The sequence below is a fragment of the Mustela lutreola genome, chromosome 4 (assembly GCF_030435805.1).
Source record: "Mustela lutreola isolate mMusLut2 chromosome 4, mMusLut2.pri, whole genome shotgun sequence".
NCBI lineage: Eukaryota > Metazoa > Chordata > Mammalia > Carnivora > Mustelidae > Mustela > Mustela lutreola.
The window spans coordinates 42,378,729-42,403,356 of NC_081293.1; the positions used below are offsets into that span (position 1 = coordinate 42,378,729).

The window sequence follows — 24,628 nt, forward strand, 5'->3', positions numbered from 1 at the left end:
GCCTTGCCTGCTCTGTCCCTTGCTGTCTGGCCAGGCTGGTGGAGCTCCTGAGAGGCTCCTAAGAATAGCTGGGAACGAATGCCATCGACACTGATATCTGCCCTCGGCTGCGCCCATAAATGGACTGTAACCCTACACTCCGCCCGCCCGCAGCCTCCCACCGTGACTCACATGGCTAATATTGCCCCCAGGGAGGGCTGTCCAGCACCCAGCACCCCCCAGGGCACAGGATGGGGGACCGGCCAGATTAGCGATAATGCTCTCTCCTCCTTGCTCTCCTCTCCTTGCTCCCTCTGCCCATTCGGGCCCAGATGTGTGTTCTCTCTGCCCAGCTCAGCTCACACCCCTTCACCCAGAAGACTGTGGCTGAGCTCCTCTGGGCAGGGGCTTTGCAGTTTGCTGTCTTCTTGCTCTGGGCTCCCTGGTGAGGATCTGAGATTGTAGCTTACCCAGAAGGAAGCCTGGGATGGAGCTGAGCCTCCGGCTTCTGCTCAGGAGACTAGCAATTGGCCCAGGGTTGTCCAGCTGTAAAAATAATCCTAATAACAACAGGAGCTCTGGGCATGCCCGAGCTCAGCATCGGGTCCCTCAAGCCATTATCCCATCAGATCCTGAGAGGCTGCCACCTTAGCCGGCAGCAACCAGGGCTCAGAGAGGTTAAGTGACTTCTCCAAGGTCACACAGGAATGAACCCAGGCTTTGCTGGAGCACTGAATGGTGCTCATTCCTATTAGACTCGTGCCAGATAATGGGTTCCCAAGGGCTGCAGACACCTCGCAATGCCCAGACCAAGCATGGGAGTGAAGGGCACAGGGTCCTGGCCTAGGGTCTGAGAGGAGGTCTGAGGCAGGCCCACACCCTCCAGACCCTCTAGGGGCCTGGAGGTTATTCCTGGCTCTCCTGGCTCATTTGTGCCCTGGAAAACTTGACAGCAGCATGGAAAGCTCCAGCTGCCAATGTTGCATGCCAGATCCCCATGCCCTTTGCACTGGAATGGCGGGGGGCAGGGAGGAGGGGAGGAGATGCCATTTGCTCAGCTGCTGGGATATGGGCCAGAAGGCAGAAGGACGGAGCTGTGCGTGCGGTGTGTTCAGCTTGTAACACAGAGACAGGGTGTTCTGGGTGGGGGCCTGGGAGCCTAGTCCCCTCAGGACTCCAGCCAGTGTGGTCTTAGGGCCAAGATACCTCCAGAAGTCCTTCCTCAGAAGAGGCCACAGGCCCTATGTGGCCTGGAGATACACATCAAGGCCATCCTGACTCTGGCTGGGGAAACTGAGGCTCATGGAAGCTGCTCTTTAGCCCTCTGGGAAGGCTCTAGCCTAAGCTGGGCCCTGAGGACTCAGTGCAGGCCCTGGTGTGAGTAATTTCCCAGCTGCCAGGACTCCTACCTAATACCGTAGGCCTGCCCATACAGCATGCACGGTAGGAACCCCCCATCACCGGAGCGTTTGGTAACTTGCCTAAGTTCACACAGAAATCCAGAGAAAGAAGTCAGGGAGGGACCTGTATACTTTCACCCACTCTACTGCCTCTTCTGTGTTTCACACAGCCCAGTCTGTCCCTGCTGCCCGGGCCTGGCCCAGAAAGCCGGCCACTCATGGCCAGCACCCCACCCTCCTCTATACTAGCCCCTGCCCCACCCCTACACCCCCCATCCCTCCCAACCTCCGGTTTTACCCCCTTTCCTGGGAGGGGTCTGTCCTGCCAAGCTGGAGAGGGCCCGACAGCAAATATGGTCAATGTGGGAAGAGAGAGGAGCAGATCCCGCAGAGGGAGGGGAAGCCCCGGGCTAGGCAGTACCTGGAGCTGCCTGCTCTCTCTCTCTGGACTCTGGCACCCACACTGCCTGATGCTGCCTCTTGGATGGGGGAGGCGGGTATAGGATGCTCTTAAAGGGAAAGGCCAGCCTCCTTCCATCTGCCTCCCCTTGGAGACCAGAAGCCAGCCAGAAAGCAGCTGGCCCCCCAGAGGATGGGCATGAAGTGTTTCCTGAAAACAGCAGCCTATTGGGGAGTGGGGACAGGGGCAAGCCCAATGTCTGTCCCTCCTCCACCCTGCCCCTCGAAGTTTGAGAGGGAGGCTTCAGGAGTGAGAGAGGCCAGCTGGGGGACAGAGGGAGGGGAGAAAGAGAGGCCACTGTGGGCATCAGAGGTCAGGCCCTGGCTCTCTCCTTCACCACCACACTCATAGGTAAAGACCATGCTTATCTGAGGGAACTTCTGTGCTTTTTATTTTCCTATACACTGTCAGAGCCATAGGGCCCCGGGATGGACTCAGACAAACCACAGGTACAGAGTACACACGCCTGTGCATGGTGCATGCAGACATGTCCCTATAGGAGAGTGTGGGCCATGGCAGACAGAGCACTCAGGAAGCAGGTGCGGGGCAGACAGGCAAATGATGGTTTCCTGTGCAGGAAGGTCTGTGCTTGGCTTCCAAGGTGGGCTGCAGGGATGCCAAGCTGGCCTGCCCGTGTCAGTGAAAGGCCCAGCCTGGGTGCAGAGGCAGCTCACAGTTAGCCAGCGTGTCCCACGGAGCTGTCGCCATTGTCATTGCCTGGACAATCACAGCACACAGCATTTGAGGAGAGGCGGACGACTGCGGGAAGCAGGAGGGCCTGGGCTCCCGCACTTCAGGCTGAGCCTGGGGTACCGGCTGTTGAGATGAGAGCACTTGGCAGGGCAGGAGTTTGGTGGTGTTGGGGCCGTGAATCCAGCACGGCACAGGTGACAGGGCCACTTCAAAGCCCGCAGGCTCCTGGGGGTAATCCTGGGTCTGTGTGTATGAGGGGGAGGTGAAGGGGCTGGATGTGTCCCAGAAGAAAAGGGGAGCCAATGGGCACCCTACATCCTGGGGTTCGGGCTGGGGAGCAGCCCCTTGGTCTGAAAGCAAACAGCACACATTTGTTTAGCCCACAGCGTGTCCCCCTGGGAGCAGTTTCCCAATGAGCCACCACGCATAGGGTCACCGAGCGGTGAAGAGTCATGAAAGGAGGTTGCCTAGAGGAGCTAGGTGGTGTCCTGACTGGGGGATGGTCCTTCCCCGAGACCACAGGCCATATGGCCTGGAGGATGGAGGGCCATGCCTAAGGCCACTGATAGGACGTCCCCCTGGGATGTCTCCCAAGCTCTCTGACTCCTGCAGTAGGGCAGGACTCAGCTCCCCTTGCCTCCACTTCCTCCACTCCTCCTGGGGCTCCAGCATTCCCTCTCTCTCTGCTGCCTTCAATGCCCATTTCTTGCCCATCCTACAGCATCAGCTTCCTCTGGGCTTTTCCCTGCCGCCTCATCCCTTTCAACCTCTGCTTCCCCAGCCACTGCAGAGAAGCCCTACCACCCCGCGAGGCTGACCGAGCCACCGCGGGGGCCCCAGCTCAGTCCTCCCTCCGAGAGCTCCCTGCTCCCCCGGCTCAGGGCTAAACACCTGATTGGGCCTCCCACAGTTCTGACCACCTCCTGCCCTTCTTTTCTTCTCTTCTGTCCCCACCACCAGCTCCTGAGTCCCTTTGGCTGTTCCCTGGTCACAGAGCAACATTGTGTTCCCAGACACCCCAAGCTCCACCCCCCAGACCCCCCGTGCTGCATTCACACAGGGTGTCCCCTCTGCCTGGACGACTCAGCATGACCCCCTCACTGCCTGGCAATCCTTGCTTCACCTCCACCTTCCCTGGGGAGCTCTAGGGGATTTGCCTCTTCTCTCAGCACTCTGTGTGATGGCAGTGCTTATCACACGTGTTAGGTGACTGCTGATGTGCTGTCCCTCTCCACCCTGTGCCATAGTCCAGTCCAGTATTCCCTCCAGGACGGCACACTGTCTTTCACCATGCACTGCCCCCAAATCCCATCTCTGTCCTGGCCTCTGTGGCCGTGCACAGTGCCCAGGCCCAGGACTGGGGAGTGAGTCCTTCCTGAGGTCGGAGCCGGTGTTTCCCGGGAGAGGCAGGGGCTCCACAGTTGGAGGGAGAAGCCCAGGTGTCCCCCTGTCTGGGATGCCGAGGGAATAGCCTTGGGGAAGTAAGGCAGGACATGGTCTTGGGCTCGTGGGGAAGCCCAAGAGAGCCCAGGAGCTGGGGGGTGCTGTACGGGTGTGAATGGAGGGGCTGGGTGGGGAGCTGTCTGCTGAGGGGGGAGGGGGAAGGGTAGCCTCGAGGCCTGTACACATGGCATTTCCAGCGTTCCAGAATATGGCCTTCTCTAATCACCATCGACATTCCGTTCCATAGGCACTTGGGCTGACAGCTGGCCTTCTTTTAATAGCCACAAGTATTCTGGGTGACATCCTAATCTCAGGGCATTCACTGTGAGCACATACACAGCTCGCAGCAACCCCCCCGCCAGGTAAGTCCAGCCTCCGATCACGCAGAGAGGTACACACCAGCCACCCTTCGTCACAGGCAGCTTAGAGCAGACCTGTTGAGACACTTGGTTCTGTGCCCTGCGGTGTCACAGTGACAGAGAACATGTGCAGGGCACATGGTCACACACAGGCAGAAGTTACACTTCACTGTGCACACACATTCTGTCTGGCTGTATACAGTTACACATGCTGCACATTTCCCACAGCACCACAAGGCCCCTGCTGCTGGCCATGGATGTACAAAATCAGGGTCCCACCATCCCACAGACACTCTCAGGTGCAGTCCAGACTCACTCAGGCCTGCTCAGAACATCGTGGAGTCCCACAGAGCCCCATGCACCCCAAACAGGAAAGGGGACATCTGGGTGGGGAAGGAGTGATTCCTAGAGGGCACTGGACCTGCCCACAAGAATAGCTCCCCTTTTGGGGCCACTCCCTAGGCTACTTGCCCCTTGTCCCCACCCCTATATGGACTGGCAGGGGCCCAGCCCAATCACCTTCTCAGAAGTCTCCGCTTCCTGCCCCCCGGGCCTGAGAGGGGCCTTGGTTTCCATGTCCTCCAGGCCCTGACTGCAGGGGAAGCGTACGTTCACTTGCTGGGCAGCCTCCCACATGGCTGCTGCCTCTGTGTCCATCCAGCCCTGGGAAAGGTGGGTCAGTTATAGTGAAGGGAGGGGAACCTTCCCTAAGCCCCGCTCCTGCCCTCATCCCCAGCCAAGACTGTCTCCATCCTCTGCATAGGTATTCACTACAGGGAGGTCCACAGCCCTGGAGGCTTGCTGGTCACAAAATCTGCCATCTGTGAGTGCCTGTGCCAGGTGTGTGAGTGTGGGCCTTCTTAAGCATGTAGGATGGTCCGTCTTTACGAGGGTCCAGACCTTTGTTGACAGATAGCATTCACTCCTTTGATATCATTCACTATGTGGGTCAGGGAAGGGACCTCTGACATCTCCCCCCTTAGCCCCTCAACCGAGGCTCTCCAGGGATGGAAGCAGTGGGAAGAGGTCAGTGGAGATTCTGGGCGAAGCCAACCATGGGCCCTGTAGTACAATGATGGAGGAGCCCAGGTGTGAGTGAGGACAAGAGGTCACAGCACAGAGAGCTCTCCTGGGGACATTAGGGGGCATCCCAGCCCCGGGCCCCAAAGAGGGGCTGGCAGGCTGGTAGTTCCCAGGGCTATCACAGCTGTGGAGTCAGCACCCACCCGTGGGCACCCTAGCCAGTCTTGGATGTAGACACAACTGTTTTCCCTTTTAGAGAAGAACACAGAGGCTCAGAGGGGGTGAGTGACCTGCCCGAGGTCACACAGTGAGGCTCTAGTAGAACTGAGGCGTGACTCCAGGTCCTCAGACTCCTGGGCCAGAACTCCTTCTGTTGTATCCTGTGGACTCCTCAAGGCTCCCAGGAGGAGGGGGCTTAAGGCTAAGAACAAAGGACCCTGAGCTAGCTCCTGCCTGGGTCTCAGGAGGCCCATCTACGGCCAGAAATGCCTGTCTTTTCACGGCTCTCAGCTTCTGGAATACTGCCAGCATGGAAGAGAGATGGCCTGGCATTGGAAGATGCGTCAGTCCTGGCCCTGCTACTGGGTGACCTTGGGCCAAACCATTGCCTCTCTGGCCCCAGGGCCCCTGCCTGTCACAGGGGATGGGGCAAGGGAAGGCCCTGGGGCAGTCATGGAGGGCTCTTCCTGCCAGTGTCCCAGGGTCCTTGGTTCTCAGAAGACTGAGGCTGGCCTGGTAGAGGAGAGGAGGGCAAGGTGCCAGCCTCAGGAGACCACCGCATCCTTACCACCTCGCTCTCTGAGCCCAGGGATGCATGGCGCCTCTGTCCGGAGATCCAGCTGAGGTCTGAGGCCTGGCTGCTCAGTGTGGAGCGGTGCGTGGAGCGGTAGCTGGCGAAGGGGCCAGTACGCTGGCCTGACACACCGAGCAGCACTCCCAGGCAGGGCAGGTGCTGGGCAATGGCCATTCTGCAGGAACAGCACATCTGGTTAGGGGGATGAACAGGCAGACACCAGGAGATGGGGGTGGATGGACAGACTGCTATGGGGCTAATGGGAGTGGACAGAATGTGGGAAATGGGTGGTTCAGACACTGGGGTTATGAGGACAAATGCTGGAGTGATGGGAACGGACAAAAAGACACTGGCAGTCACAAGAGGTGATGAGGAAGGCCAGACAGATGCTGGGTTGAAAGAGACCGACAGGCTCATAGCCTTGAGGATGGACAGACAGACACAGGGTAGCAGGTTCGGTAAGGTGCTTGGTCTCAGCTCTCAAGGGTTTGGCCCAGGCTGCATCTCTCCCAGTGAGGACCAGGGACATTCCCCAAGGAGCCTCTGAGCCTGAAGCTGGCCTCAGCATGGTGGCAAGTTACTGACCCCACCAGGCAGAAGGAGGCACTGAAGGGCCCCTCGCAGGCGAGGCCGGCTGTGCTGGGAATCCCATCAGCAGAGAGCACTCTGGGCCAGAACCACGCCTGGGCCTCCACCAGGGCCCTTGAATCTCTCCCTGCTGTGGTCTCTCCAGGACATTGCTGTCTGGGGGCTTTTCTTTGTAGGGATCACTGCTGATTGGCCATCCCGGCTGCCTTTTGGCCTTGGCTCCCCAAATCCCATAGGCAGAACTGGACACTGTCCAAGGAGCTCTGATGTCCCTCCAAGCTGATCCCCCCGGGAAACTGGAGCAGCCGAGGGGGTCATACCAGCTCCAGACCCCATCCATGTCATTGGCTGCTCCCAGCTGCTAGAGGCCCCCACCCAGTGCATATAGGAGAGACAGAAAAGATGGCCAGCCTCTGCTCCCATTCATGGCTTCAGGCCCTCCATGGCCTGGAGACCCGGGGCTGGGTCCTGGAGGAGGGCTGCACCTGTACTTGGGGTGGGTGATGGCATAGATGATGGGGTTGTGGATGGCAGAGGCCTTGGCGATGACAGCAGGCACTGTGTTCATGTAGGGCGTCAGGACATGGGCGTACCTAGGACAGAGAAGCCATGGTTCCCCTGCTAGCTGGCCCTCCCAGAGACTCCACAGCCCACCTGCCCTCTCAGGAACCTGCTTCCCCTGGGCCAGGCCCTGTGGGCTACAGCCCAGCCTGGCCCAAACTAGCACCGCCAAGCCAGCCTCATGAGAGGGACCGAAATGCAGGGAGAATTCTGAAGTGAGTGGAAACCTGGGGAGCCCATGAGGGAGGGTTGCTGGAGGAAGATAAGGCAGGCTGGGGGGGTTCTGCCCAGTCCCATGATAGCCCGGAGCCCGTGCTGCAGGCAGGAAGCCCTCCCCACCCCGAGGACCTCTGGGCCTCTGGCCAGCTCCTCCTCCACCCCCCACAACCCTGAGACCCACTGCTCCCTGGCTGTCTTGGAGGGACTTCACATGACAGTCTTACCAGGGACCAGGCCCTTCCTGCACAAGCAGGTCTCAGACCCAGACACTTCCCAGGATGAACAACTCTCACTGTCTCGAAGTGCTTCTGAAGTCTGGCCTATGTCCTCGCTGCTGCAGACATCAAGTCCCCAGACTAGCGACGAAGAACTGGCAGGCAGGAAGTGAGCGGCACCCCAGGCCGTGTGCCCACAGCCCAGGTGAAGAGGGAACCAGGATCTCAGGGAGAATCTTGTGTTCCCGTGGGATCTGGTAGGAACTGGGAGCCCCTATGGGCCCTCAGATCAAACCCACCATGACTGAGAGCTCCCCCAGCGTATGTCCCAGTGCCTCCAGGACATGGCGGGGCCATCTCCCTCGGGGAACCTCGCTGCCTCTACCACAACCTCAGAGAGAATGAGTGAATGGCTGTGAGGCAGGACTTTGGGTGTGAAAATGGCTGGCTTGGGCTTGGACTTGGGCTGGGGAGGGACAGGCCACGCCAGGGTCCCCTTATTGTTCTCCCACCCCCTCCAGCCCCTGTCCCAGCCCCTTGGGCACTGCTCACCCAGCAAAGGCCGTCAGGGCCACAGTGGAGTAGGGGGCCCAAGAGAGCACAAAGAGAAGGATGACCAGCAGCTCAATCTTAGCCATTTTCCACTCTCTCTGCAGCCGCTGCCGTTGTCGTGGGGACCTGACACCGCCCTCACAGGCCCTGAAAGTCTGGAGAGCCCTAGCACAGGTGCAAAGTCCAAGTCTGACCCCGCTCTGGTGGCAGCGAAGGCTGCGGTCATGGATGCTGTCGGGGAGGCTCCCTGGACCTGGCCATTCTCTCCAGCGCAGGGAGCCCTGACTCTCAGAAAGTTCTCTATTACATTCAGCCAAAGCACCACCCTGTGGTTCCGCTGTGGGGTCTTCCCTACCCGCAGACCTCCCGATTAAGCCTAAAGGCCCCTCCTCAGAAGCCCCTGTCTCTTGAGACTTCTCTAGGCGCCCAGGTTGTGCTGATCTCTGGGCACCTCACCCTCTAAGCACATGGGCTCAGCTTGTCTTTGCCCATCTGGAGCTGGGAATCTCCTGGGGAGGGGAGGGCGCAGCATGAGGCTGGGGACAGGGTCGGGTCTTCAGGCTGAGGGGCGTGGCCACCCTCCCATCTAGCCCCTCCTCCAATCCCAGCTCTTACCGGCCTGTCTCCCGGATGGCCCTGAAGATGAAGATGTAGCAGTAGATGATGACCAGCAGGGGGAGGAAGAACACGAAGCAGAAGAGCAGCATGGTGTAGGCTCGGACTGAAGGCGTGAAGCTCATGTAGTCCCAGGAGCAGGAGGTCAGCAGCCCCTCTGGTACGTAGGCGCCTGAGAGTCAGGAGTCGATGCTCAGCCTTCGGGGCAGCCTGCTTCAGGCTCCTCATCCAGCAGGGGCTTTGGATGTGGGGTCCAGGCTCCCGGAACATTTTTACCAGGCTGGAACAGAGACCCGATCGTAGCCCCCCCCTCCCGACCCCGTCTTACTCTTCCAAATTTTGGCCAGGTTTGTGGCCTGCCACAGAAGGTGGGTGCCTGGCTGCTAACCTTCCCATCTGCTCAAGCCCACACTCCAAGGCCTGCCTCAGCATCGGAAGCCCCTGTCACTTCCCACCAGCCAGGAACCAGTGGTCTCCCCTGGTATTTGGGGGTGGGAGCCCAGGTCATGCTCGGATTGCTGATGGAGCTACCTCGGTTTCCCCTGCTGCTAGTCATGCCTCCTGAGGTATCCACCTGCCTCGAGGCCCCTCTTGCTAGCTGACGAATGCAAGTCTATCTACCTGCCCCTTAAACTTGCCTCGCCCAGCTTATCCTCCTCTCTCCCAATTCCCCCAGTCTACTTACTCCAGCCAAAGAAGGGTGGCAGACTCCAGGCCAGGGCATAGAGCCAGACGCCCACCAGGACAAGTGCTGCCCGCCTCTTGGACACCACCCCAATGGCGGCCAGTGGGTGCGTGATCACCAGGTAGCGGTCCAGAGCGATGGCCATCAGGGTAATCATGGAGGTGATGCCGAAGACAGCCCCACAGAAGGCATAGAACTCGCAGCCTGTGGGCACAGCTCCCTGACCTTGGGCCATGGCGGGAGACCATGAGGTACCCCAGCGGAGGGAGGGTCTGGGGATGGCACATACTCAGCTCCTGCCTTCAGCTTTCCAGAAAAGCCGCCTTGAGCCCCTCTCCACCCTGGCTACTTGCCACATCTGGCCCAGAAGCTGAGTCTTCCCTCTTGCTCACTCACAGGGTCAAGGGTGCCCACCCACTCTCTGCCCAGGAAGAGCCAATGACCTCCTCATCCGAGGCCAGCCTCCACTGTGGGCATCGCCTGCCACAACCTGCCTCCTCCCTCCAGCAGAAGGGAACCCTGAAGGTCTACCTGCCTCCCCAAAGAGCCACCGCTTATGGAGGCTGCTGACGAAGAAGACGGGGGCCTGGGTGAAGGACATGAAAAAGTCGCTGACCGCAAGGTTGATAATGAACATGTTGGAGGGTGTCCTGAGGCCTCTGGTCCTGCGAAGGGTTGGAAGCTGTCAGGAGGTGCTTCTGCTGGGGAGCTTCCCCGAACTATGCATGCACGCGTGCATACACACACACACACGCACACAGGCACGAGCCACAGGCCACGACCTGTCCTGCTGCCCAGCAACCACCAGCCAGACAGCTCTAGGGACTGACGGCATGATCTAAGAATCCCCCGCCTAGGTAGCAACTCTTGCCTCATACGGAGAGTGATACTGTCTCTGCAGTTCTGTGCAGCCGAAGCTGGCTTTAGGACTCGTCTGTTCCCTCCTCTCACCCTCTGGATCCACTCTGCATGACCGGCTCTCTCTCCTTGGTCACACCCCTCATTCCACTGAACCTTTCCCAGCCAGTTCTCCCAAGTGCCTCCTCCTCCATGCTCAGACGTGCCTTCCCAAGAGCTCCTTCCACCTCTTTTGTCCCCAGCGACCCCTCCTGGTTCCCCTTCTGCCAGAATCTCTGCAGTCTTCACGTTCAGGGTTGGCGCAGGGTAGAGGGATGGACAGGTGTGCCCCACAGGCCAGGCACTTTCATAAACTCCTCTCCCGTAATCATCCATCTTTGCATCTACCTCTCCCTCTTTTCCAGTTGAGAATACTGAGGTTCCCACCCACAAGGTGGTTTGCTCCATGTAACAAGACTCAGTACGTGGCATGGCCAGGATTCAAACACTTATTGGATGGGCACTGCACAGTCTGAACTTGCATAATCCTACACTGACTCCCTGAAATAAATCACAAGTCCATTTTGCAGATAAGAAAAATGCACGCACAGGGACACCTAGGTGGCTCAGTTGGTTAAGCATCTACCTTCATTCAGCTCAAGTCACAATCCCAGGGTCCTGGGATCAAGTTCTGCCTTGGGCTCCTTGCTCAACGGAGAGCTTGCTTTTCCCTCAGCCCCTGACCCCCGCTCATGCTCTCTTTCTCTTTCTTAAATAAATAAATTTTTTAAAAGAGAGAGAAAAATGGACCCACAGAGAATGAGTGACTTGCCCAAAGTCAGTTCAGCTAATAGGTAGTAGGGAATTGCCTGTCTCGGCCATTCAGCCCAAGAATGGAGCAGGTGGGGAAAGAAGCTGGGGTGCCCACCAGGGGCTCTTGCTGAAGGTCTTGAGGACTCGGTACCCTGTTTCCAGTTGGGCTGCTTATCGAGGCAGAGAGAGGATGCCCACTGGAGCAGGTGGCATGGAGGTGAGCTGAGAGCATGGCAGAATGGGCAGAGGCATGTGAGTCATAGAGACACTTGTCCTACACAGAAAGTGTGTCCTGGACTATTTTTTTGACCCTTCCCTAAGCTAGAAGATGGAGGCCTGTCCTGAGACCACGGAAGGCTTGGCGGCAGCGTCCCCACCCAGGCTTAACAGAACCCTGCAGAGCTGGCGACAGCATTCCTGCACCGTCTCTGCATGGCTGGCTGCCTTCAGTGCCCTTGCCCTAGTCTCACCAATCAGGCACCTGCAGAAGGTATAGATGACCATCAGATTGCCCAGCATCCCTGTGAGCCCCACCAGCAGGATTACTGTGCCCAGGGTGTAGTGGGCATGGTCTGGAACATCCACTGTTGGGAAGGGGACCCAGGCAGCACCCTGAGCCCCGGCTGCCTGTGGAGAGACAGAAAAACAAGAGCATCACATTATCCTATCATCTGAAATAACCCTGAAAAGGAAGGGTTAAGGTTCCCAGGAGGGCCGGTAGAGAAACGGAGGCTCAGAGAGGCACCGCCGTTTGCCCACACTGCTAGGAAGTGGCTGAACCAGAGAGTAATCTCCGTTCTCTCTGAAGTTAAGCCAGAGCTCCTGAACCATGGCCCAGAGGCATGAGGCTCCTAGGATCACCTGTTAGAGGCTGGACAGACAGTGTGACACATGTCTGACAAGGAGGGACATAGCTGGAGTGAGTTTACCTTTCCAGGGAGAAGGCAGAGCCATCCCTCGGTGCTTCCTCTCCCCTGTAGGGGCCCTGGCCGAAGCACTGGAAGTGGTTAGCAAGGGTCTTCCAGGTCCTGTAGACTCTGCAGTGGCGGAGCCCCTTTCCCCTGGAGCCCCACCCCCTCACCAACCTCAATGAAGAGATTGTATTCCCCCACAGTAAAACTGAGGAGTGCTGACCTTATTACCTGGCGTGAGACAGAGGAAAAGAATTCCCCTTTAAAGAAAGTTTGGGGGCACCCGGCTGGCAGGTCGATTAAGCGTCTGACTGTTGATTTTGGCTCAGATCATGATCTCAGGTTCGTGAGGTTGAGCCCCGAGTCAGGCTCACACTCAGTGGGGGGAATCTGCTTGAGATTCTCTTTCCCTCTCTGTCTGCCCCTCCCCCCAATAAATAAATAAATCTTAAATAAATAAATAAATAAATGTAAAAAATAATAAAGAAAGCTTAGGTTCCCCCAGGGTCACTGCTGAGTCCAGCACGGAGGGCTTTAAAGAACCCTCTGCCCCAGCTCCTTTCCTGGAAAGGAGGGCAATTTAGTCTCTGTCTCGTCTCCTATAGCTACAGAGCCTTCCCATCCAATCCAGGATGTAGGCCCACATCCCAGGGTCCTCAGGGTACCCTCTGTCCTCCCCAGTTACCATTGGTTTCGATGGGGTATGACCCTGGGGCCCTGGCCAGAAGGATGGAGGCACAGGAAGGTACCCACCATGTCACTCTGGGCGGACAATGCAGACGCCTTGGGTGTGCCTTCCTCTCTGGAAGGCTCTGTGGGGTGTCCAACCACCCTCAAAAAAGAATGCATGCAACCAAGGGCAGGTCTGGGCCATTCCAGCCCCTTGTCCCTTACGGTTGGTCTTTCTGTTCCTCAGATGCTCTCTCCACAGGGACAGACTTTGCCCATACTCTCCTCTATTGGCCTCTCTGTGGAGGACAGCCCCAGAGGAGTCCAGTAACATGCCCAAGGTCCCAGAGAGGAGCTCAGGTCTTTTCTCTCTCCCTGGCAAAGCCCCTGGGTGTTCCCAGCAGGGAAGCCAGGGTGGGCAGAGGGAAGGCTCTGTGTGCGCACATGCTGGCCCCCGGCTTACCGTGGCACTGATGGCCAGAGGTTGGCCCAGGCTGGAGGTGCTGCTCCGGGAGCCGTCCCACCTGCTGGGTGAGGCTGGGGTGGCCACACAACTGGGCTCCTGGGCTCTGGGCCCTGAAGGAGGGTTCATCCTGAGGCAGGGTAGTCCTTTCTCAAGCCGTCAGGATATTAGCTGTGCCCAGCCTCCCAACCTTCCTCCGTCCTCTGTACCCCTGCCTGGTCTGCGGCCGCCTGTACCCGCGTCCTGCGTGGACCCAGCCCGGAGCTACTCTTGAAGCTGATGACTGCTGTGTCCAGTGAAGCACAAAGGAACGAGTGTCACAGCTATGGCGACTCACAGCCACGGGCTCTGTCCCCACCTTTAAGTAGCAGAGCTGGGAGTGCACATGCCCAGTTGCTCAGTATGCGAGCTCCCCCAGATACAGGTCCCTGGGTGTCTGTCCACAGAAGGTCTGATGATGGCGGTGTCCATGTGTGAAAGTGTGTGTGTGTGTGTGTGCGCGCGCGCATGAGTGTGAGAGTGTGTGTCAGTGTGAATGTGTGTATTTCAAGGGAGACTGTTGTCCTTGGGCTTCCAGACACTGGGCTGGGCAGAAGCCTTTGTCTTCCCATCTGACAAGGCTCTCTTTCTCCCCTGAGCTCATCAGAAACAGCCTCTGCTGCCCTCAGTAAACCCCACGGCTGTCCGGGAGGGCAGCTTCACCCTTTCCATGGAACGCCTGGCCCTCAGTTCTGCCCACAAGAGTCCACCCTATCGTCACAGCCACCCCTATGAGCCAAGGCTGGTCACCCATTGCACAGATGAAGAAGCTAAGAGGTTGTGTCATGATATCACACAAGCAGGGTGAGATCAGACCATAAGGCATTTTTATTTATTTATTTTTAAATTAACATATAATGTATTGTTAGCCCCAGGGGCATAAGGCATTTTTTGTTTGTTGTTTTATGATAATAAACTTTTTTATTGAAGTATAAAGATTTTATTTCTTTTTAAGATTTTATTTATATAAGACAGAGATAGTAAGAGGGGAGGAGAGAGAGAAGCAGGCCCCTGCTGAGCAGGGAGCCTGACGTTGGACTCGATCCCAGGACCCTGGAATCATGACCTGAGCTGAAGGCAGGCGCTTAACCAACTGAGCCACCCAGGTGGCCTGAAGCATAAAGATGTTTAAAAACCACCAAGTGCAAAGCTGGTAGAGACCTGGGAACTCAGGCCTGGCAGAGATGAGTGAACGTCAGAGGGGGAGGCGTCCCCAGGCCAGCACCTCCATCCAGTCTTGCAAGAGGCAGTGGGAACGAAGTGAAGCGTCCCAGAGCTGGAGGGAATGGCCGCTGAGCAGTCTTCACAGGTGTCCCCTCAGCTTCCAGAACATTCTACCTTGGAGTGTGTCCTGAGACACAGTGCAGAGGTTTGTGGAACTCTGGAGTGGAGACACACACCATCTCTTGCTCCAGGACAGCTCCCCTTGAGCCCCAGATTGGGGCCAGCGGGTGGGAGCACCCACACTCTGAGAGAGAAGCTGCACTTCCCAACAGGCGTTAACTCATGGCTCAGACACACTTACTCATGACACCTTCCATTTCAGGTCTTAGCTCACAGAGGCTCATCTAGGGTGCTGGGTGAGGCTGGACCCTGGCTTTGCTTCTTCTTGTAATGCCCAGTGTGGACTTACCAGCTGCTGGCTTTTGAATATAAGGCTTTCCCTACTGATCGCCGCTGGGAACAGCTCTGAACTGACATGAAGTCCCATTCAATGTCCTCTCTCCCTCTCCAACCTGAAAACTAGGAGAGAACACAGTGCAGGAGCTAGGACCAGGAGCTCTCAGAAAGGTTTGTTGGGTGGACAGAAGAGAAGGGGCCATGCCCAGGGCAACACAGGCCTCGGAGCAACTCCCAGAGGCCCAGGGAATTGAATCCTTTTATATTGCCCTTCTCTGTGGCTGACATACAGCCCCCTTGGAAGTGACACTGAGATGTTCCATCCCCTCATCCTGTGTTGCGGGATCCTTCAGGGGAGGCCCCCCCACGACCGTCATGCTCCACACCTCTGTGCCCAACTTCTGCTCTGCTCAGAGCCTGCAGTCCAGGCTGAGTCAGGAGAGCTACACGGACAGCCCCAGCCTCTGAGGACACAGTGTTTAACTGTCCCCCGTGGGCACACCGCTGCCCAAGCTGGGCTGGTTATAAGTCACGGGTCTGAAGTGGAGGAGCCCTGGACCTTCCATCACTCTCCTCAGACCTCTCAGGTATGCAGCTGCATTCCCACCTCTGAGCCCCACTTCTGCTCCCTGCTCTGCCTTGCCTGTCAGATCTCTCTCCAGGCCTGGCTCAGAGTGGGGCCCAGCCTCTCCAGGCCCATCCTGGCCTTCCTGTCAACAGTCTCAGGTGCCCCGCTCCGCCCAGGAATCAGCACAGGGACAAACAGAGAGGGGGGCCTCCAACCCCTCCTAGGTCCCATCCTGGCTAGTGCCCACTCCCTCGGATGGCATCTCTTCCTCTCCCTGTCCAGCAGCCGAGGGCAGGCGGATATTCAAGGCCAGACTCTGGCTCTGGGGACCTCTGTGTCCCCCGGTCCCCCGAGCTGATGACAAGTTGCCATCCCCGTACATGACTTCTCTCTTCATGGTTTCCCCTTTTCTCTTGCCCCTGCCTTACAGCTCATTCTTTGCACTGCAGCCCTTAAGTCATTTGGAAACATGGAGTCAGATAACCTCATACTTAACCTTTTGGCGGCTTCCATTGCTCTTGAGACATAGACAAAGGCCCAGATTGGAGAGGAGGTAAAGGAAAATAACACAATGTCCATGGATTTTGTTGGGGAAGCTAAACTCTTCAGCATCAGCAAGAAGAGGCCTGCTCTCACCTACCGCCTCATTCTATGTGTATACAGGCCAGGCGGCCATCACTGCCCCTTTTGGATGCATGTTCCAGAACAGCCCTGTTTTCAGGAAGGAGCGGCTGAGCTCGGGTGCCAGGCAGTCTTGGGTGTGGCTGCCTGCTAAGCCAGGAAGCTTCTGAGAAGGCCAGCTGCCGGCACCCTAAGACCCTCCTGGGAGCTGGATTCAGGCCATCGGGGAAAGGGGAGCTGATCACACGGGGAATTGAGTTCAGGTGCAGACCCTCTTGCTGGGGAGGAGGAGCTAGCTTGGTCCCTGAGCTTCTGGACTCACTCTCCAAGGTGTCCTCATGGTGCTCCAGCCAAGCTGCCCTCCCCCCGGCACGCCCAGTCCCTGTGTCGCCCAGCTTCCGCTCATGCATTGCTCTTGAAACTGTCCTCCACCCCTTCTCAACGTCTCAGCTCAAACACCGCCTCATCAAGGTGTCAATGAAGCCGTCCTGAGAACCCAGCTGTTCGCAGCCTCCTGTCCGTCCTGTGGAGGACTCACTAATAGTGTCATTTATAGTGATCGTCGTCTGATTGTGTCCTCTCCCCTCCCTGGGTCACAAATAGATCTATGTGCTTCATCTCTGTGACCCACTGCCCAGCGGAGTGCCTGCACGTCCTTTCAGGAAAATAAAAATCTTGGTCCTTGCTTCTTGAAGTGCTGGCCAAGCAACCGGTGGGAGAAGTGGCCCTGAGGGGGACCCTGAAGCAACCCAGGGATTAGCAAGAGCAGGACACTTTGCCAAGTCTGAGGCTGGAAGGACAGAGAAGGAAGGGGGGTCCTGGGATACCAGGGGCTAGAGATGTCCAGCAGGCTGCTGCAGAGAGAGGCTGCTCACAGGTGGGACTGGAAGCCTCGGTGGGGACATGGCGGCCGACAGGGACTCCATGGTGGGCAGAGAGTGAGCCTGCGCTCCCACCCTCTCCTCTCTGGCCTCCTGTCTTCTGCTCTTCCCTCCCATTGGCCAAAAGTCCCTGGAAGCCAGAGGTAAGAGGGGCTGAGCAATGTGGTTCCCTGGCACAGAGAACAGAGTAGGGAAGGGCGATGGTGCACACAGGTTATCATCCTCCACCCCGCCCCCAACCTGCCACCGTGGCCAGTAGATGGTTTGGGTGCTGCCCCAACCTCCCGGCCAGCAGATCAGCCCTCCCAGTTCACCCACAGGTGCTCTAGCTCCTTGATTTCTTGTGACCCCCTTCCCAGAGGCTGCTTGTGGAGGGATGGCCTGAACCTTGGGTGGGTAGTGGTAGCAGCTGTCTGCCTGGCCAGCCTCTGGGTTCCCCTGGACCAGCCTGGGCCAGCCTGGGGTCCAACCTGGCCTAGGAGTCTACGGCCATCATGCTCACGCCCCCTCCGCATGCACAGGCACCGTGCCGGGAGATCTGAGTGTGCACTCTGCACCCAGAACCCTCGCCTAATCTCTGTGTTGCTTGCTCCTCGAACCTCACTGGCATGACTGCAGGTAGGGAAAGCTCTCTAGGCCCCTCATTCTTAGGGGAGTTCTGGGGACATAGGAAACAGGAAGCCTGCGAGACGCCCTGGGTGTCTGCACAGCTGAGGGGCTGGGGAGGCAGGGGTATGGTGTGTTCTGTTAGAGCAGGCAGCGGTTATGCACATCTCATGGGTGGGTCATCAGCCAACACAACCCACACTGGTTGCAGGGCTAGAATCAGCCAAGGGCATGGACACTCTCCACAGGGCCCTGATTCCAACTTTACTTACTTCTGAGTCCCAGAATTCCTGTCCAGCATAAGGAAGTCCTGAAAGCTCTTATAAGAAAAGCTGATAGAGGGGCGCCTGAGTGGCTCAGTCGGTTGGGAGTCTGCCTTCAGCTTGGGTCATGATCCCAGGGTCCTGGGATTGAGTCCTGTGGCAGGCTCCTTGCTCATCAGGGAACCTGCTTCTCCCTCTGCCTGCTGTTCCCTCTGCTTGTGCTTGCTCTCTGAAAAATTAAAAAAAAAAAAAAAAAAGCTGCTAGAAAAGCCAGGAGGGCAGGCCCGTGGCCCCTGCGTTTCTGTTTTTCTGGCCACAGCACCAGTGTCCAGGGAGCCAGGTCCCTGTGACCTAGCCTAGCAGGCAGCACTGTACTGACACTCCCACGCCCTTCCCAGCCTCTCCACGGCTTCGGATCACTTTCCACGTCCTGAGGCTGGTCAGGGCTATCTGGTTACCCAGAGACTCCTGGGAAACTCCCAGAAGCTGTTGCCAGGGGAATATTAAATGTCTTAGTGAGCATATTCCCGCAGGCACCCAGCCAGCCACTCACCTAGGCACCTCCTCTCCTGGAACGTGTTAGGATCCAGGCAAACCCTGTCAGGATAGGGCCCACCGTCCTACAGCATGGAGTGGGGGTGGGGGACATAAACTCGGAAATTTGGAAAATCTTGCTCTTTTGCTATCTTCTGCTGCAGAGCAGCAGATATAGCTCTGTCTATCTACCTGCTCGAATGCCATCCAGACGCGCCCCTCCCCCACTGCTGCCCCACCACCAAAGTAGACCTGACTCTTGTGAGCCAGCCGAGTAGCCCAGTGGCCCTGCTAATGTCCCTAGAGGCATGCAAGGGTCTTTAGGTCCCTCTGGCCCACATTTTTGTCACTCCTCACACACTTACTCCCCCAGAATGGGGGAGGTGCCTTCTGTGCACCCTGTGATAGCCAAGAGGGGGACTTGCCGGGGTACAGCCGTGGGACAGAGTTTCCACAGCACTATGGGGCCCTTTCCTGTCCTCACAGGAGCACCTATGGTGGCTCCTGGGTTAGCTGCCTATTGACGCCTACATTCCTGGCTTGGGGTCCAGACCCAGGGCCTTCAGTGTTTCCTAGCCCCATCTTCCTGATCCATGTGTGTCATGTCAGTCTGGGGGCTCCAACTTCATACCATCCAAGGACCATGCATTTATTAAGTGACTACAGTGTGCCCTGCCCTGGGTTAGCATCAGCTAGAGTGGCTGCCCTGGGCACACTTGTTGTGTTATCAGGAGGGGAATGACACAGTCTCTCTCTCTCTCTCTCTCTCTCACACACACACACACACACACACACACACAGTGCCTGCCGACCCCAGAAACTAGCTTTTTCCTCCCCTTAGCTGGAAGCATCTGTCTAGGGGAGTCAGGACCAGTTAACAGGTGCAAGAGAGGAACAGGGAAACAGAAAGTCAAGAGAAATATGAGTAAGGCCAAAAAAAACCGAATCCTTTAAAAAAAGATTTTATTTATTTGTGTATTTATTTAGAGAGCACTCGCACAAGCAGTGGGAGACGCAGAAGGAAAGAGAGAGAGAGAAAATCCCAAGCAGACTCCGTTTCGCGCTCAGAGCCCGATACAGGCCTGGCTTGATCCCATGACCCCGAGAACATGACCCGGGCTGAAATCAAGAGTTGGGCACTCAGCCGACTCAACCACACAGGTGCCCCAAGAACTTTTAACTCAAAAACTGACTGCACACCCCAGAGAGTCATGTCCCTTGGGCAGGCCCAGCCCATAGAAAGCAAGAACTTGCTACTGGATTTCAACCACAAGAATGATTCCTTAGAGCCTTTGACATTTCCTGGGGACACATGCAGCACTCCAGCTGATGCCCGCAGAGAGCCGTGTGAACCACCTGGGGACTATATACTGTTTTTTGACCTTCGGGTAACATGCTGGAGTAGCCGGAACAACAGTTTTCTTCCTCACTGTGTTTTCACTTCCTGAGCTCTTCCTTACCAAGTGGAGCATGTGTCTGAGGGGGAGAGGAAGGGAGGAAAGCATCCGCTTGGATTTCTAACAGCCCAGAGCGATGTTTGACAGCTCACAGAGGACACGTTGGGGCAGGATGGAAAACCTACATGAACCACAGAGATGCACTACATAAAGAGGGCAGTTCTAGCATGGGACCTGTGTCTGGGTTCATTCTCAGTGAATAAAGTACCCTATAAACCATCAGATTTCTGAGCACTGCATGAGTAGACCTGGAAGACTTCTGAATGCAAACCCTGAACTTGAATTGGCTTTGTCTTTTGATGTTGACTGTGGACCTGGTAGCTTTGCAGGGCCGCTAAAGCAGGAGAGGGCAAGTCCTGGCTTCACCCTGGGGCTGTGAGGTTTGCACAGCACAAATGCCCACCCAACCCCACAAGGACACTGGGGTCAGCCAGGACTGTGCCCCCCTATGGAGCTGGGTGATCTTGGGTGATTCCGTCTTGCCCTCTGAGTCTCCTTCCTTGTTTGTGGAATGGAGACCAGGATACTTCATTAGAGGCAATGGTTTAATTTGACAAGAGAAATGACTCATGCACCTGGAACACAGCAGGCTTCAGCAATGTGAGCCCCTAATCCTTTTAGCTGATTGCAGAGGGATTGAGATGGCTATGGCAGGTCTTGCCAGGATCGCAGCCCGCTTTGTGGCAGAAAGGGCCCCTCCTGAAGCCCTCAAGGTCAGGGGGCAGATGCGCAGAAGGTGGCAAGGCAGGTGTGGGGACCACATCCCTTTTCACAGAGAGGGGAAGTGAGCCCCTGGTATGAGTGTGAGCTCCCTGCCCACCAACAGCCAGCCCCACTGTCCAAGGCCCCAGCTTTTCCACCCACAGGGAATATGGGGTTGGCTCTTTGCAGGGCGGTGGTTTGGGACAGAAGGTGCTCATTTTCTCTCCTTAGAAGATTGGCTAACTCCATGAGCTGCTGGCAGTTTCAGCCAGCCAAAGTCAGGGACTAGCAGTGGCTGGCACCCTCCTCTGTTGGGGCTCTTCAGTCTTCTCCCCCTTCTTTCCTTCCCCACTTGGGCCAGCTGGGGCTCTGGACAGAGCTCCTAGTCAGCTCACAGATGGACCTCTGTGAGCCTCTGGGGCCTCTTTCCTCTCTCTTCCTGTACACCACTCTGTCCCTTGCCTTTACATCCAGCTCCCAAGGCACTCTGGAATCATCAGGGAGCTTAAAAAATTATGTCACCTGGAGCCCACCTCCCAGAGACTGATTCAGTTGGCCTCAGGTATGAGCTAGGCGCTAGGACTTTTTTTTTTTTTTTTTTTTTTTTTATTTGACAGTGAGAGATCACAAGTAGGCAGAGAGGCGGGCAGAGAGAGAGGAAGGGAAGCAGGCTACCGGCTGAGCAGAAAGCCCGATGTGGGGCTTGATCCCAGGACCCTGAGATCATGACCCAAACCGAAGGCAGCGGCTTAACCCACCGAGCCACCCAGGCGCCCCGGCGCTAGGACTTTTATTTCATTTTATCTTTTTAGAGATTTTATTTATTTATATGAGAGAGAGGGAGTGGGACAGAGTAGGAGTGGGAGCGAGGGGACAAAGAAAGAGGGAGAAGCAGACTCCCCGCTGAGCCCAAAACAGGGCTCAGTCCCAGGACCCTGGGAGCGTGAACTGAGCTGAAGGCTGACGCTTAATCGACTGAGCCACCCAGGGGCCCCGGCACTGGGATTTTTAAAAAACACTGCCTAACACAGTCTTAGGTGCCCGACCTCCATCTTTAGGCTAATGCCTTCCAGACACAGACCTGGACTCAGGGGCGGACCCTGTGCCCCCACCCACCTTGAGCTCCAGTCCCCTCAGCTCCAGCTCTGTCTGCTCTGTACGGGGCTATGGTTTTGCAGCCTGTTTGCAGCCTGTGCCAGGAGTGGACTCCTCCACCTTCTCCGCCCTGCCAAGGCCCAAATTCAGGCTCGAACCAGATCTGCCTGAGCCCCTGTAAAGTAGGGCAAAGAGCTGGTGATGAGGGGTCTGGTGCTTGGTGCCCAGGGGCAGAGGGACACACGAGAGGAACCAGTGATGAGGGCTGTGATGGGAAGAGCCGTGAACTCCAGAAGCCAGGCGGAGAGGCAGGGTTCTTAGCTGGGGCTCTGCAGGGAGACTTCAGGGCATCCTTGAACTTGGGTGAGAAAAAAATGATACTGTTTGCACGAATCTCTGGCCGAAATTTAACATTTTCCTTTTATTATGAACATGGACAAAACCCCACAGTAATATGGCCTGTGATTCTGTCACTAGTGGAAATCACTGCTGCTGCTTTTCTATGGTGGTAGGACTGCTGTGCAATGGCACAATATTGGTTTTCGTCTTCATCGTTTCAGAATTACAGACCCTGCTTACACCTGCCACCAGATCTTGTTTACTTATTAATGAAGAACCATGCATGTAACCCCATCACAAATTTATTTATTTACTATATTAGTGGTCATATTTCACTGGGATCGGTTTCCTTTGTAATCCTGCGTATTTTATTTCATGCATTCACTTCATGCAACGCTCCTGGAAAGGACCCTAGAGGCGGCGCAAGATTCTTGGAGTAGAAGTTGAAGCAGGTGTTCCGAGATCAAGCTGTGGCCACGATTGTAGGGGCATGTCGGTGGCCTCCCTTGGGTACCTCACAAAGGTGGCCTGGAGGTCTTTAGGAACCGGGAGACACCGGGAGACACCAACAAGCCCCTGGTTCCTTCAGGTCTGGTTGTTTAGCTTTGCCTAGGTCCCCGGAGGCAGCCAGCATCTGGCAAGAGCTGCCTGGTCTCGAGGCCCCACCATCCATCCCAATCCCTGAACCCTGATGCCCGGTCATAAGTCCTGCCTGCCTCTTTCTGCAGATAAACTTTGATTCCTTGGAGCCGGCAGAGCTGACCAACACCCCATGGGGACGGAGTGTGCAGGAGGCCTCGGCCACCCAGAGGAGAGGGGACCCAGTGTGTGGCAGTTGCCCCCGAGACAGACTTCACTCAGTGTGCTGTGCTCAGGGCAGTGCCTCACCAGAGAGCCAGAAGCAGCCTTCACCGCAGGTCCAGGAAGCTACTAGGCCTTAGGGAGAGGGCCAGACAGAACAGGAAGATGATGTGGAGAGTTAAGAAGTAAGACCCTGGTGCAGGACTGACTAGCAGAGCCTGGAGCTGCTCCCTTCACTGCCTGTGGACACAGAGGGGCTGGAGGCCCACACTCACACCCCAGAGCATGGACCCTCCAGCCTGGTCCACCCCTCTGCTCTTCTCACTCGGAGAGGCAGTGGTTGCCACCAGGGACTCTACCTTTCCCTCATCATCTAAAAGCTTCTCAGAATCCTGGTTCTGAAAGTGAAAACTTCACAGCTTCCCCCCCAAGGATTGGGAAGCCTATGACTTCACAGCAGCTCCTCCAGCCACCTCTCCCCACTTGTCCCCACTTGGGGCTCTGTGTCTACAATAGTAACTGTGTGAGTAACCATGTGACAGATTTGAAGAGTGAGGGCTCTCCCTGCCCCACAAATCCCAGAGGACAGGCCAGGGCAAGGGAATTTCTGGGATTGTTTTGTAGTTTTTATTTGTACAATCTAATTGATACCAGCACATCCTTTAAAAATGAAATCATGGGGCGCCTGGGTGGCTCCGTTAGTTAAGCATCAGACTCTTGATCTCAGCTCAGGTCTTGATCTCAGGGTCATGAGTTTGGGCCCCGTGTTGGGCTCTGTACTGGGCATGGAGCCTACTAAAAAAATAAATGAAATGAAATAAAATCATACCAAGAGGTTTATGTGAAAAATAGTCCCTTGTCCCAACCCTTCTACTCCCAGTTCCACCTCCTGGAAGCAACCATTTTCAATCCCTTAATATTTCTTCTGCTAGCTATCTCCATATTTGTAAACAAAAGGCTTATGCTGCTGAATCTTGTTTAGAAGGATGTAGAAAGAGACTTTTCCTGTTGTTGGTTAAAGCCCCAAAGCAGAAGTCAAGAGGCTTAAGGGCCCCCACAATCTAGAAAAAAAATGTCACAGAGCTGCTTGACAGCCCTCCAAGCCACCTCAGAGGAACCCGAGCTGTCCCCTGCTCCCCTTCCCCAGTTGAGCCACCATGTTTTGCAGGAAGGTATGCTGGTGTTTTTCCTTCCAAGAAGCTGGAGGCTGGGTGAGTCTCCTCACCCCTACTTCTTAGAGGTAGATCTGGCTAGTTTTCCCAGAGAGGACTTGAGTAGAGAAGAGGGTTGGTTGGGGAGAGAGGTATCTCAGTATTCACTTAGCTGCCTGTTTTGGTTCAGTACCTCCAACCCCATTACTTTTGCCCGATGCCCATCCCCCAGTGCAGAGATTCCCCCCGACTCACCCACTCCAGCGGAGACCCTGCAGTCTTCGACGGTGATGGGGAGACAGCTGTGCAGAGTGGGGAGGTTGCCAAGGGCTCCTAACACCATCTAGGGCTTCCTAACACTCCTCCTGCAGGCCTCTTTCCTCCCCCCACCTCTTCCCAGGTACCTGGTTCTGCCCACTGCAAAGCCTTTGGTGGCTCTTACCATGTAATCAATTGATTATGGGTGGTTCATGGTGGTTCCTATTGCCGGTTTAAGACCTGGCTTTCTCGGGGCTACTGAGTCAGTTTCCACTCATCTTCCTGTGTCTAGGTTCCAGATAGTTGTGGCTTTCTCTGCTGTTCTCCCCATCTTTGGGGGTTTCTGTCTTTCAAATGTCCACTTACTGTGACTTTCATGGAAGTTTTGGACAGACAGCCAACCCAGATACAGTGT

General features: G+C 56.4%; 1 protein-coding gene across 1 annotated transcript; it reads right to left on the reverse strand.

The window, feature by feature from the left end:
- Positions 1-2,388: 2,388 nt before the first annotated feature.
- On the reverse strand, positions 2,389-13,407 carry OPN4 (opsin 4). The gene is made up of 10 exons (XM_059172621.1): positions 13,279-13,407; positions 11,717-11,862; positions 10,117-10,250; positions 9,586-9,789; positions 8,901-9,072; positions 8,286-8,450; positions 7,224-7,331; positions 6,145-6,325; positions 4,854-4,997; positions 2,389-2,882 (listed from the first exon to the last, which is right to left on the reverse strand). The coding sequence occupies exons 1-10, from the start codon at positions 13,405-13,407 to the stop codon at positions 2,844-2,846; spliced, it is 1,422 nt and encodes a 473-aa protein (XP_059028604.1). The 3' UTR covers positions 2,389-2,843.
- Between the last annotated feature and the right edge of the window lie 11,221 nt (positions 13,408-24,628).